General features: G+C 42.0%; 1 protein-coding gene across 6 annotated transcripts in view; it reads right to left on the minus strand.

The window, feature by feature from the left end:
• utrn (utrophin) overlaps positions 1 to 12,091 on the minus strand; it is a 192,022-nt gene that overhangs the window by 117,446 nt on the left and 62,485 nt on the right. For 5 of the 6 annotated variants that reach the window (XM_046061226.1, XM_046061229.1, XM_046061228.1 and 2 more), the window contains exons 50-55: positions 11,942 to 12,056; positions 11,237 to 11,454; positions 10,976 to 11,093; positions 10,496 to 10,701; positions 9,387 to 9,541; positions 9,025 to 9,214 (exon numbers count right to left, since the gene is read on the minus strand). In XM_046061226.1, coding sequence (XP_045917182.1) covers positions 9,025 to 9,214; positions 9,387 to 9,541; positions 10,496 to 10,701; positions 10,976 to 11,093; positions 11,237 to 11,454; positions 11,942 to 12,056 — 1,002 coding nt within the window. Of the gene's footprint in view, positions 1 to 3,478; positions 3,730 to 9,024; positions 9,215 to 9,386; positions 9,542 to 10,495; positions 10,702 to 10,975; positions 11,094 to 11,236; positions 11,455 to 11,941; positions 12,057 to 12,091 lie in introns of those variants that run through there. The other variant, XM_046061230.1, reaches the window with a different exon arrangement.

The raw sequence follows: 12,091 nt of genomic DNA on the forward strand, positions 1-12,091 counted from the left end.
GCGGGGGGGGGGGGGGGGGGGGGGGGGTTACCCTGCACCTGCGGCTCTGTCTGCTAATGCTAACACTTGCTAATAACCCAGAAGACCCCAGTGGAGCTCAAGGACGGGGAGGTCAGACCACTGGGCACCATGCCCATGCCTGAGTCACCTGTCCTGGGGTAGCAGTGAGCCGCAAGCAAAGGTAGATGGAGTGTGGAGCCCAAAGGCCAAAGTATTTGCCAAACAAACAATAGGAAAGATGAGGCATGACTCCACATTGTCAGTGCTTTAGGGCTGTTTCTAAAGTGGGTTTTGGCTAGACACACACACACACACACACACACACACACACACACACACACACACACACACACACACACTAGGAACCAATGCCACAGTAATGAGAGTAGGAGGACACTCCTCAGGAGAGAGGTGGGCCCTTCAGCCAATTCTCAGCTAGTGATTACACACAGAGAGACAGAGCAGAGCAAAAGCCAGGAGATGAAATGAGCTGCCGGGGCCCACTGTATGCCTCAGTCCAAACTAACAAGGCACGCTACTCAGAGGCACTCTTTACCAATAAACTACTCATGTCACAAGCATGCAAGCACAGAAGAAGCAAGAAACGCGAGGCTAGAGGAAGATGAAAAGAATCAGGACGTTCCAAGGATTCAGAGAACCTCACATTTACATTTAGGGCCTTTAGTATGATATCTTTAATGGGAGTCAGTGCGATTCCGTGTGTGGGGAAAAATATACTGTAGGAGCGTACACATAAACAAAGCCTTAGGGAACACTGTATAGATGTACAAATACTCCAATAGCCTACAACCTCATTAAACATAATTGCTTTAAATTGGGAAAGTGTGAGAAGAAAACAATTTAAGCACCAAATAATAGATGCAATTCTAAAAACTGTTCAAGTTTAATGGCTTCTGCTTGCAAAGTCTGCAAAGCTCAGTATTATACATCAGCCTAATGAGCACTGTTAAAGGGGCACACAAACACATATACACTCAAAAGCTACTAGCAAAGCACGATTAACAGAAAAACGACAAGAAGGTTATGACTCAGTACATTTTATAAACTTCCCATCATTCATAGCTTGATGAGCAGGCACAGCGGTCACCCTGTACTATCCTGCCACTGTGAAGACATAGTGAGGACCAATATGACAGAGGTCAATATGTTTTAAAAGATAAGCTTGGCTTTGAGTAAAATACAGCCTGCATGTAATTTATAGCCTTCATGTGAGTCTGATGACAGGAAGAATGCTGACTTGGTCAGTCAGATCAGCAGAATATTGTTTTATGTAGATTTCTTTTCAGATACAGGATGGCATGAACACAGTATGTTCCTCAAGCGAGGAAAAAAGTATGTTAAATTTAATGCTTTTCAAAACTTCTCTCAAGTTATTTTCCTCACTTAGAGTAATTACAGAGGTTAAATTTAGTACTAATTCATAAAAATCTGCTTAATGAAGGGCCACTAGTTTTTTTGTTTGTTTTTTTTTTTTTTATGTACTTATTATCCTGAATCAGACAATAGTCAGGTGGGCTGTTTTAGGAGCAGCACTGTCCTGTCGCAGAAAGAATGGCTGGACCCCAGAGGGTGGGCCCCAAGCAAATCCATCATCGTGAAGTCACTGTTCCAGTCTGGCAGCCAGTGAGCGCACCCCAGGGAGGCAGGACAAGTCCGGCATCACTGATTCCCCCAAGGGAAGGCCAAACGAAGCTGGAATGACTGATGCAACCCCGGGGAGGTTAATCGAGTATAGAATGACTTATGCCTCCTACCGGTAGGGACGCAATCTGAGAAGGTATGGCCTCTAAGGATGTTGAATGGAGCCAAATTATCAGTTCAACTCCAGAGTTGAGTAAGTTTACAGAGGAAGAAAGAGTAAGTGTTGATTCTGCAAATACTGTACACATGCAAGTTTACAGGAAGGATATGATTTTGCCCAGAATTGGCTAAACAAGCTGTAGCACGCACAGCATTCACAAGATAAACAACTGAGAAAAGAGCATGAACAAGTATTTATGCCTAATGTTTATCGCTTATTCTTGCATTTGTCTCTCCATTTTTCATTTCTCATCCCTGTGTTCTGTTGGTTTTTGCAGGGGTTTTTTTGCTTAAGAACTAGAGAGGTAAGCAAAGCACCTGTAAAATATGGTAAACAGGCAGGCAGAAATAAGGGAGGAGCACTAAAGAGCAATGGATTTATGGATTAAAGATGGATTAAGTCGAACCAGCACATGTTTGTTGAGGCATGATTGAAGCTGGCAAGCAATCAGAAACTAGTCTGATGCATCACACTGTCAAATCCCAACAGCTGGTTCCCCCTGCCCTCTGACAGAGAGAGGGTCAATGTTGTGTAATGCAAGAGAGACAGCAATGAAGACCAATAATGATCAACAGTGGGTCAAAATGGCACCAATGTCCACCACACTCCAGTAGCCGTTTCCTCTAAGGAGAAATTGATAGAGCCAAACAAAAAAGCTGTAACAGGTTGGAGAGTGATACAACTCACTTTTTCATTTTTCATTAAACATCAAGTCTGGTAAATCAATTCAAATGTATGTGTGTGGCAGCAACACGTTCAGCTGTGTGTGATTTCAGCATCTAAATGACTTCACCATTACAAACTCAGGTAACAACTTTAATTAAGAGACTTAATTGTTCATTGCGGCCTTTATAGAGCAAACTCTGTCATCAATCCTTTCACCACTGAGGAACTCGCCTCTCCTTTCACTAACACAATATATCCTGTCAAGATGCCTGTCACAAGCATAAACTGCATAAATACAGTATTCTTACTCAAAAACAGCAACACATGCTCTTCTCTGCCTTGTTAGTTTGTTTATGCCTGCACCACTATAAAGTCAAAACCTACTTCAAAAACGGAGCGTATACAGACAAAAATATAAAAATATAAAGCGTGCACACAAACACCACAACAGGGATGCACAGTTGGAATTATTATTTGGTATGCAGAAAAAAGATATATATATATATATATATATAAAACAACAACATACTGTGGAGGTGACAGAGTCCCTGAACAACATCGACTGGAACAGAATGTCTTGACAACCAAATGACTCATGAATAAAAAGACCAAAAATAGAGGAGAAACGATGGATGAGGCAAAGATTGACTACTTGGTGAGCCACTCCTTATTTTTGAAAAGAAAGGACATTTGTACTGAAAAAAATACATATACCCAGCGAAAACTTTGAGGCAATCTGCTGATAGGCGTACGCAAACACAAGCAGCTTTTAGATTAGTAAAAATAGTCTCAAAAGCAAATCCAAAAGCTTCGAACATACTCCAAAACATGCAAGACGATTAAAGTTTTGAGAGCAAAGTCAAATCATTAATAAAAAACTGCACGTTACAAGTTTAAAACTAATTTCCATCCAATGTATTAAAAGAAAAAAAATAACGGGAACAGAAACTCTCTATCCTCTAGCCCGCTCTCTCTCCTGAGTCCACATACCTTGCAGAGTTTCTGGTAGCGCGGCGAGGAGATGGCCATCCTCTGGAGCCTGTGTAGGAAGACCACCACTTTCTGGAGGGAGGTCCGGACCATGGCCATCATCTTAAGACTGCTACAAGTCTGTAGCAGCCTGCTCCTGGTCCGCATGCTAGCACTGCCCTACCCCACTCATATTGTTCTCCCTCTCCCTAGCCAGCCGACCAGACCCCAGCCAAGCTGACGTGATGCGCACACACACACATGCACACGCAGAGATAGGGAAAAACACACACACTCGCAAGCGTACTTAGCTCAGCATGCCCCCATGTTTCGTCACACATACACAGACGTTACACACAGTGAGTGTAACCTCATTTAGCGCGCTCTCTCTCTCTCTCTCTTTATAAACACCTCTGAGCATGCACACACAAACACACACACTCACACACATACGATGATGCAGGCGAGCAGGACAAGACGAGACACTCACTTTCTCCTCCACGCGGACATTCACACGAGCACCCCCGACTGCAGAGCCAGAAGAGAATCAAACAAATCACTTGTGACGGCACCCTGCAGAGTCAGAGGAGGGTGACGAAGAAAAAGGAAATGAAGAAGATGAGAAGAAGAAAAAAAGAAATTCAACAGGGAGACTGGAGAGGAAGAGTGGAAAGTGCCGGCAAGCAGAGGAAAAAGAGAGAGGAAGGCACGAGTTGCACTGGACGAGAAGAGAAGCTGGTCGTTACACGGTTCACTTTTTACTAGCTACTACTGATCTGGAGAGAGAAAGAGAAAGCGAGGGAATGAGTGAGAGAAAGGGAGGGAGATAGTACTTCTACTGGACCACAGAAAGAGAGAGAGAAAGCGGAGAAGAAAGAGAGAGGACAGAGAGAGAGAGACGGATCAAAAGCAGCAGTGTAAAGGACGACAAACACTGCCTCTGCCGTGATAGGAGAATGACATTTCGCAAGGCAACCAACAGATCAATGAGCCAGAGACAGGCAAGGAGAGAAAGCGTAAGAGAGAGAGAGGGAGAGAGAGAGAGGGAGAGAGCGCAACAGTGAGAAAGGAGGACTGAGCAAGAACTACACAGATGAGATGCACACACACAATAGAGTTACAAAGAGGGAGGAGTTATTTCAAGAGTCCAGTAAATGTCCCATTCATTGCCTGCTTGTTAGTGACTGAAAGTTGGAGCACTTCCACAGCTTGGATGGACATGAAACTCATCTGGTGAAATCATGACATCTAAACCTGAGTAACTGTATTAGCAAATATCTGTTTCTTTAAAAAAAGCCACTGTGTACTTACGTAGACAAGTTAACTAGGACCATTTTGGTAAGAAATCACAGAGCTTAAATTCTGGGCATGTGTGCCACTAATGCTGAACTAAAACAAAAAATGACGCTATGAAGAAATCCATTAAAACATCGTAAAACAGTTGACTTTCAGATTAAGGGTCAATGGATGAATTCAGCGAATTTCCAATTGCAACAACAATGAATTTTAATCCACTACAGTTCTGATTTGCACCTCCCTCTCCATACAGTAGCAACGGCAGCTGAGGCTCATGAGTATTGTAGTGTCTAAAGCCATTCGCCTTACCAAACTGACAAAAAAAAAACAACTTACATATATCTCACAAAGCCGAGATAGTCGAACATAGAAACACTAGTTTAACAAAACAAATCAAGCACTTACTCGCTTTTTCTGGAACTTTCATTCGCATCTTACAGTCTTCCTCAGCAAATGGAGATTGACATGGCTGTTGTCTCAGTCTCAAGACACCTGCGCACATATGTTTGTGCAAAAGAAGGAAGCCTTACTGGAAAACTGCAGATCTACGACGACGTGATGGAAAAGTGGAAGGAAAGTAGAGCATAAGGAGAGAAGGTAGGAGGGGCAAGGTCATGAGAAGATTTTAAGTCTTTTAAGCATCTTTTATCGATGCAGAAAACGGCTAAATCTGTAGGGAATAAATCTGTTGGAAGCACACAAGTACTGGAGAGATGATATCAAGAGATAAACAGGCAGGAGAAAAGAAAAAGAGTCACATATAAGCACAGATATGTGCACAATCAGCAGAGATTATCATAAAGCAGCTGCTTAGCTCCTGCAGAGCTACTGACCACACAGTATTACGCACAGGTGGGTATTTTAAACCTATTCATGTTGTCTATGACTCTTTCTGTTGACTTATATTTGTTTTGAGTTGCTGAAAAACACTCCCTCTCTCCCGGCCGCAATACAAGAGGTATTTATTTGAAGTGAGTATGAAAACCTCTGTGTCGCCCCAAGAGCAGCACGGTTCACACCAACGGTTCCCCCGTAACTATGATTCATGCATTAATAATGAGCACAAATGGTAACACTACAGGAAGCATTACAGCATTTTGCTCCCTGTTTGCCTCGTCTCTTTATACAAATCAGCGGAGACACCAAGGCAGAGGGGGGAATTGAACACAAACAAATTCCTTTAAACCAACATGCAGCTTACGTACGCAGCCAGTAACCATCATTTACTGACAGGCTCAAGCAGAGATACACACACACACACACACACACACACACACACACACACAGTCACTAGGAGAGGGGATCACGATGAGCTTACTGAAGAGCTCTGTTTAGACAAGGTTTAACTGGCTACAGCGTCCATTTCAGTCATTCCACAGAGTATCGACTCCGCTTCACAGGGAATTACAAGGAAGACTGAGTGTTTTGTTGGCTCTGTCTTAATGGCACTGACAGTACCAGGTCTCAACTAAGAGGCAGAGGTTGTAGGAGGCATGTCTGTCTAAATCTAATGCCCATAGCCCAAAAAGTTAAGCTTGATAAAAGCAGCTCCTCCAGCTTTGTTTTTTTACTTGATGTCATTATTGCTATACGTTCCAACATGTGTGCACATGTGTGATGTGGTCTGATGAAGGGACTTATATACCATATACCAGCTCCAGTAAGAGTCAGGTGATATGACATTATATACAATGAGATGATGGAAAATGAGTTTGCAATAGCTTTCCCACAAAGGTAATTATTCCTTTAATGTCTCTGGTTGTGTTGGACTATGTTGCAAATTAATGAGCAGGACTGCTTTATGACAAGATCGGCTTTACACAGGATTTGCTAATTCAAGTTTCCAGAAAATAAGCTAAGCCACAATATATTGAATATAGACAATGCATTATAGAATGACATATACTGTAATAGAAGATTGTATCTATATAACTCATCTGAAAGTCTATCGCCAAGATCATGAAACAGTATTACAGTTAACCATTTTAAAAAGACTATGTTTAAAATGTGTCCAATCTACAGTATCTCTAGTCTATAAGCAAACACATATTAATGGAAAATATGTTGGAAAATGATATTATGATTGATTTGATTATACTATGATTAGTATAATCATACACTCTCATGTCTGTACAGTGCGTATTTAGCTAGAGCTGGAAGGTAATTAGCTTAGCTTAGTGGTTGGCAAGGGAAAACAGTTAGTTTGTTTCTCTCAAAAGTTCAGAGATTAAAACCTGCCAACAACTCTAAAGCTCCCTAGTTAACTTTTTGTATAACAACAATTTTGGTGGTGTAATTGTTTCTTGGCGAACATGAGTTTACTGCTCCCGACCACTGTTCTTTACGCTATGCCAAGCTCATCACCTCCTGGCACAAGCCTCCATACTTTATGAACAGACAAAAGAGTGGCATCAATCTTAAACAGAGATTCAGGTGTTTATTAGTGAGCTTTAGAGGTTCTCTTAGGCATAATTTTGAACACTGGACGGAGTCAGGTTAGCATTTCCCCCTTTTCCAGTCTTTATGTTAAGTTAAGCTAAGCTAACCACCTCTTGACAGTAACTTATACCTAAACAGACAGACACAGGAGCGGTGTCAATATTCTCATCTCACTCTCAGCAAGAAAGCAAATAATTGTATTTCCCAAAATGCCGAACTATTTATCAGACACGCCACAGTGGTTTTAATTTTCAGGAAAAGTCGTGATTCCTGCGGTCCGGTCCATCATTAGTGCATCACGAGTCAGGGCCTAGAGTTTTGTTCATAATTCATTCCGCCTCCACATTTTCAGGAAATGTCAGTTAATGTGCTACATTTGTATTAGTCACTGCTCCTAACTCACCAACTGTGGGCTTAATATGAAAACAGCAGTAATAATTACAATGGCCTGTGGCCAAAAAGTAACCCAAAACTCAACAGTGGCAGAGCAGTCATTGTGAGTTAATAAAAAAGTTGGGGAGACAACTATGTCAACTCACATCTCTAAAGGCTCCTAGCCTATCTCTGTTTCAGTATCCCACTTTCTAGGCATCAGTGCTATCCATCAATCTCAACTCCAACTGAGCCAGAGATGGAAATGAGAAAAAAAAAGGAGGATACTGATAAAGACAGTGGGGAGATGACCAATTCAGACCCACTGATATGCTGGTGTGCCAATATTTCTTGAGATTAGCGTTTGACTGAGAATTTCAAGGTAGTTACTTTTTTACCACATTTACCACACAGTTGACCTTTGCGGTGACTTTGACAGACTTCTTCTGAATAAAATCCAATAGTATGCAGTATTTGTCCTTTGAAATTTTGAAAGGGTTTATAATGATGGATGATGTTCAACAGAACAAATATAGATCACTGTAACTGGCAGATAAACGTGATAACAATATCCATTTCTCCTCAACGATCTGAACTGTATTAGACCAAGACAAAACCCAGCCAGGCCTCAACAATGAGCTGTAAATGAATCCTCAGAAATCTTTGTGGCCATTCATGCAGTTATTCATTGTAATTTTTCTCCATAACCTTGGCCTGTTTTTAAATAATTGGACACTGGAAATGGGAGCGATAGCACTGTGGGATTCAAGAAAACGTAACCAAGAATGTTATTACTGGACTTAAGCTTTTGGTTCTGAAAGATGTACAACATTGCAGCTTTTTCTCAGGGACAAGAAGTTTATCTAAAGCTTGGATAAACACACATACATCAAATAATTGACCATTTCTGAAAGAAAAAGAAGATTGTGCAAATAAAAGCCCTACAGCATATAAACCCGAAAGAGATGAGTGCAAGGCTGGCAAGGTCAGCATTTTTAAAAAAGACCTTTCAACTTCATTAGGATGTAAAAAAAAATAAAATAAAAAATTAGATTAGTGCCCATTTTATCTGTTGAAAGGGTGAAGTGATTTTGGGATTAAAACCTTACATAGAGCATAAGATGATGTGTGTCAACAGATCCCTGAGAGAAGGTCTGGGTAAATGACAAGCTATTATAGGGGTAGCAAACACACACACACACACAGAATTCCTAAGCAGCATAGGACAAGAGGATCAATGAGCTGCACTCAATGCATACAAGCACTCAACACGCCTTCTGCATGACCTCTCATTCACACATCTATAACCAACAGCTTACATGTGGATGCACCCACACACACACCCCTGCCTCAGTTCTACTGGTGAAGGATGCCTTAATGAAGGATGACACTGAGATAATAGGCTAGCACCTGTACATAGTACAAGTCCACACATACACACATTATCTCTACAGCCCTACCTCCAGTTGTCGCCTCAGCTCTTTCACATGGGTGGAGTCCTGCGACAGGTCTTCCCTCTGGGAGGCGTCGGCCAGAACATTGACTGTAGTCTCTGCCTCCTGGAGCCATTTCAGGAAGGACTCCAACTCCCTGAGAGACATCTGCAGGCCCTTTAGTTCACTGTCTAGCAGGGCGTGACGGTCACTCGCTCTGCCAACCAGTAGCAATGAGTCAAATAAGCGATGATAAATGAAAAACACATGATTTATGATTTTTACTACTGTAGCAGTTAGCAGACAACTAAAACCTTGCATGAAAATAAGCCAGTCATGTGACGCAATCAAAATATTTGTGCAGGGAGAACAGGCGAGTTTGTGTGCACCTATTGTTGATGCTTTTCCAGGCAGCGTTGTGTTTATCTGTGACCTCTTTAATCCTCCTGGTGTCGTCGGTGGAGTACTCCTGCAAAAGATGACTGGACAGCTCGTTGAAGGCCACAACTGTAGCTTGGCCACGGCCCAGGTCTTGGAGGAACGCCTGTAAAACAATCAACATGGAGGCATTAGGATCATCGTGACAGTGAAAATGTGACAGATGTGACTCAACCATTAAGTGTCAGTGTACAAGGCCCCTGTTGGCAATACTTTTTTTATACCACTTATTTACATGCACTGTTTCCTATATATTGTTGTGTATTGGTATCTGCTTTAGTTAGACAAATTGCTATGCAAGAATATTAATGACCTATTATATGAACTTAATAAAAACTTAATTAAAATTCAGGCACTAAAAACACAAAAGAAATTTGTTATTCTACCGCTCAGCTATCTGACATTGTTATTTTAACCTCTAGTTAATCAAGCAGGTTACATAAGACCCAGCTGTTATTCATGAGGCCAGATTATTATTTTAAATTTACCATTAGCAAATAAGTCATCCGTATATGACCCCCAGGGTCCTGTTCTTTAACAAAAAGCTACACTTCACTATTTTAAATGGACAATTACTCATCATCACAAGACCACACAAACCAGGAGCACATAAGCTGTATATCTAATGTGCTGGATTCTGTTAAACTCAGTTGCCCTCTAGTGTTTGGTACCTGTAATGTGTCAGACAAACTCATGAGGCAGAACGTTTCCAGAAACCCTCCGCCAAGTCATCATCTCAAATTAAAATGATGGATGATGGGGGTGTACGAATGTTATTAAGGTTCAAAGTGATACTGCAGAGAAGTGATTTATTCATTCCCACCGTGTACAGAGTTATACATCTGTATAAAGGACTTCTAATACTTTGTAAAGTAAGTTTGGTTTGCTGTAAAATTTTTCTCTCTATTAGCAAAGTGAGCAGACAAATTCCTTTGAGTACATTCCTAGTTTACCATAATAGCAGGGATAAGGAATCACAGTAAATGACCTCAGGAAGGACAGGCGTTAAGACACCCAGAGGACATGGAGAGAAAGTTTATCAGTGAAACCTTTCCCTAACCTTGTTGTCAGCAAGCTGTTTAGTCAGGGGATCTCTGGACTGCTGAAGAAGGTTGTGGAAACGTCCTTCGTTGTGCCCAATTAGAGCTTTCACCTCCTTCCTCTGCTCCTCCCACTGGTTGCTGTGGCCAATCATGTTGTCCAGCTGCTGGAGCCGTGCCTCAACACCATACTGAGTGCTGTCCCACTGGCTGCGAACCCTCTCCACTAGGGACAGAGACAGATACATATTCAACAAGAAGAGACACACAGAAAGTAATGATGGTAACTTAAGTGATGAGCATGAATACTAACGCTGTTTGAAACCAAACCAATTAGAAATAAAAACAATAAACAAATCCTGAGAAAAGAAGAAATCTACACTAGTACAGTAGTATTGTTTCCGTCTTTGGAGCAGCTAATGTGGTATTACTATCTGGTGACATCTTTTTATCAAACTATTCAGTGGCTTTCTAGTATGATCATCCTACTTTGTACATACGTTTCTCCGTAATGGATGTGCGAACGTCCAGATTAGAGGTCTTGTTTTTGATGTTCTGTGCCAGGGTGAAAATGTCCTCTAGCTGAGGGTGACGCTGTTCCAGGTCACTTTTCGTCACCTGTCAGGATGAGGCACAAATACACACATACACAGTCAGAGGAAGTGTGTAGCTCATAGGATTGTATTTGGCAGTTCAATTTCACAATAAAACTACTCCATTAAAAAATGTTCCGTCTGTCCTCTCCGCTCCCCATTTCTCACCTGAAGACGTCCCATAGTGGCCCTGATCTCCTCCGTGTCCCCCACAGTAACAATATTTGACTTAAGCATCTGTGTGATGAGCAGTAGCCAGTCTGCCAGTTCGGTGGCTGTCTCGTTGAGGTCGGTGGGCGCCACGGTGTCCGGTGTGTGCGGGGTCTGGTGGTGGGGGTCCTCGCTCACCAGGCTGGCCATCTGCACGGCTGAGGGGACCGCAGACACTGGAGCAGGGGCGAAAAAGTAATGTTGACATATGGGTCTTCTTTAAAAGGAAATGATGCAATGCACATTGAAGATGTTAAAGTGAGAGAGGAGGTGCTGTCACGTAGCTCTCAGAGGACAGTGGCATCACACTAAATTATGATGAATGAGGCACCAGGGCTTGTTTTAGTGTTTCACAACCAGGACTTTGTTGCTCACCTGTTATTTGTTATTTCATCATGCATTGTCATGCTGCAGATTAAGCCAGGCCAATAAGGAATTTCAAATCTGCCACCTGAGTACTTATTACCTCTAATACGAGTACATATTTATGTTTGTGGTTTCTTGTTAATGACCCAGTATCTCATTTTGTCTGTCTCATTAAAGGCTTAATACTTCATTGGGACCATGTTGAGTGTTTTCATCCCTACATCATTGATGTACCATAAAGAGAGAGTTAGTAGAGAAATCAAGCTTTAAATTAAGTGCATTCCTAGTTATCTTTACCAAGCTGCTGGTGCACAACGGCATGCTGTGTCCATGGAGAGACAGGTGGCTGGAGAGATTCCCTCAGTCGCCCATCCAGAGCTTTCCAATCAGCTGCCAGCTCCTCTACCTTACTCTACACACATGGAACATGCATGTAATTATTTAGTA

This window comes from Micropterus dolomieu, linkage group LG10, assembly GCF_021292245.1.
Source record: "Micropterus dolomieu isolate WLL.071019.BEF.003 ecotype Adirondacks linkage group LG10, ASM2129224v1, whole genome shotgun sequence".
In the NCBI taxonomy this organism is placed as follows: domain Eukaryota; kingdom Metazoa; phylum Chordata; class Actinopteri; order Centrarchiformes; family Centrarchidae; genus Micropterus; species Micropterus dolomieu.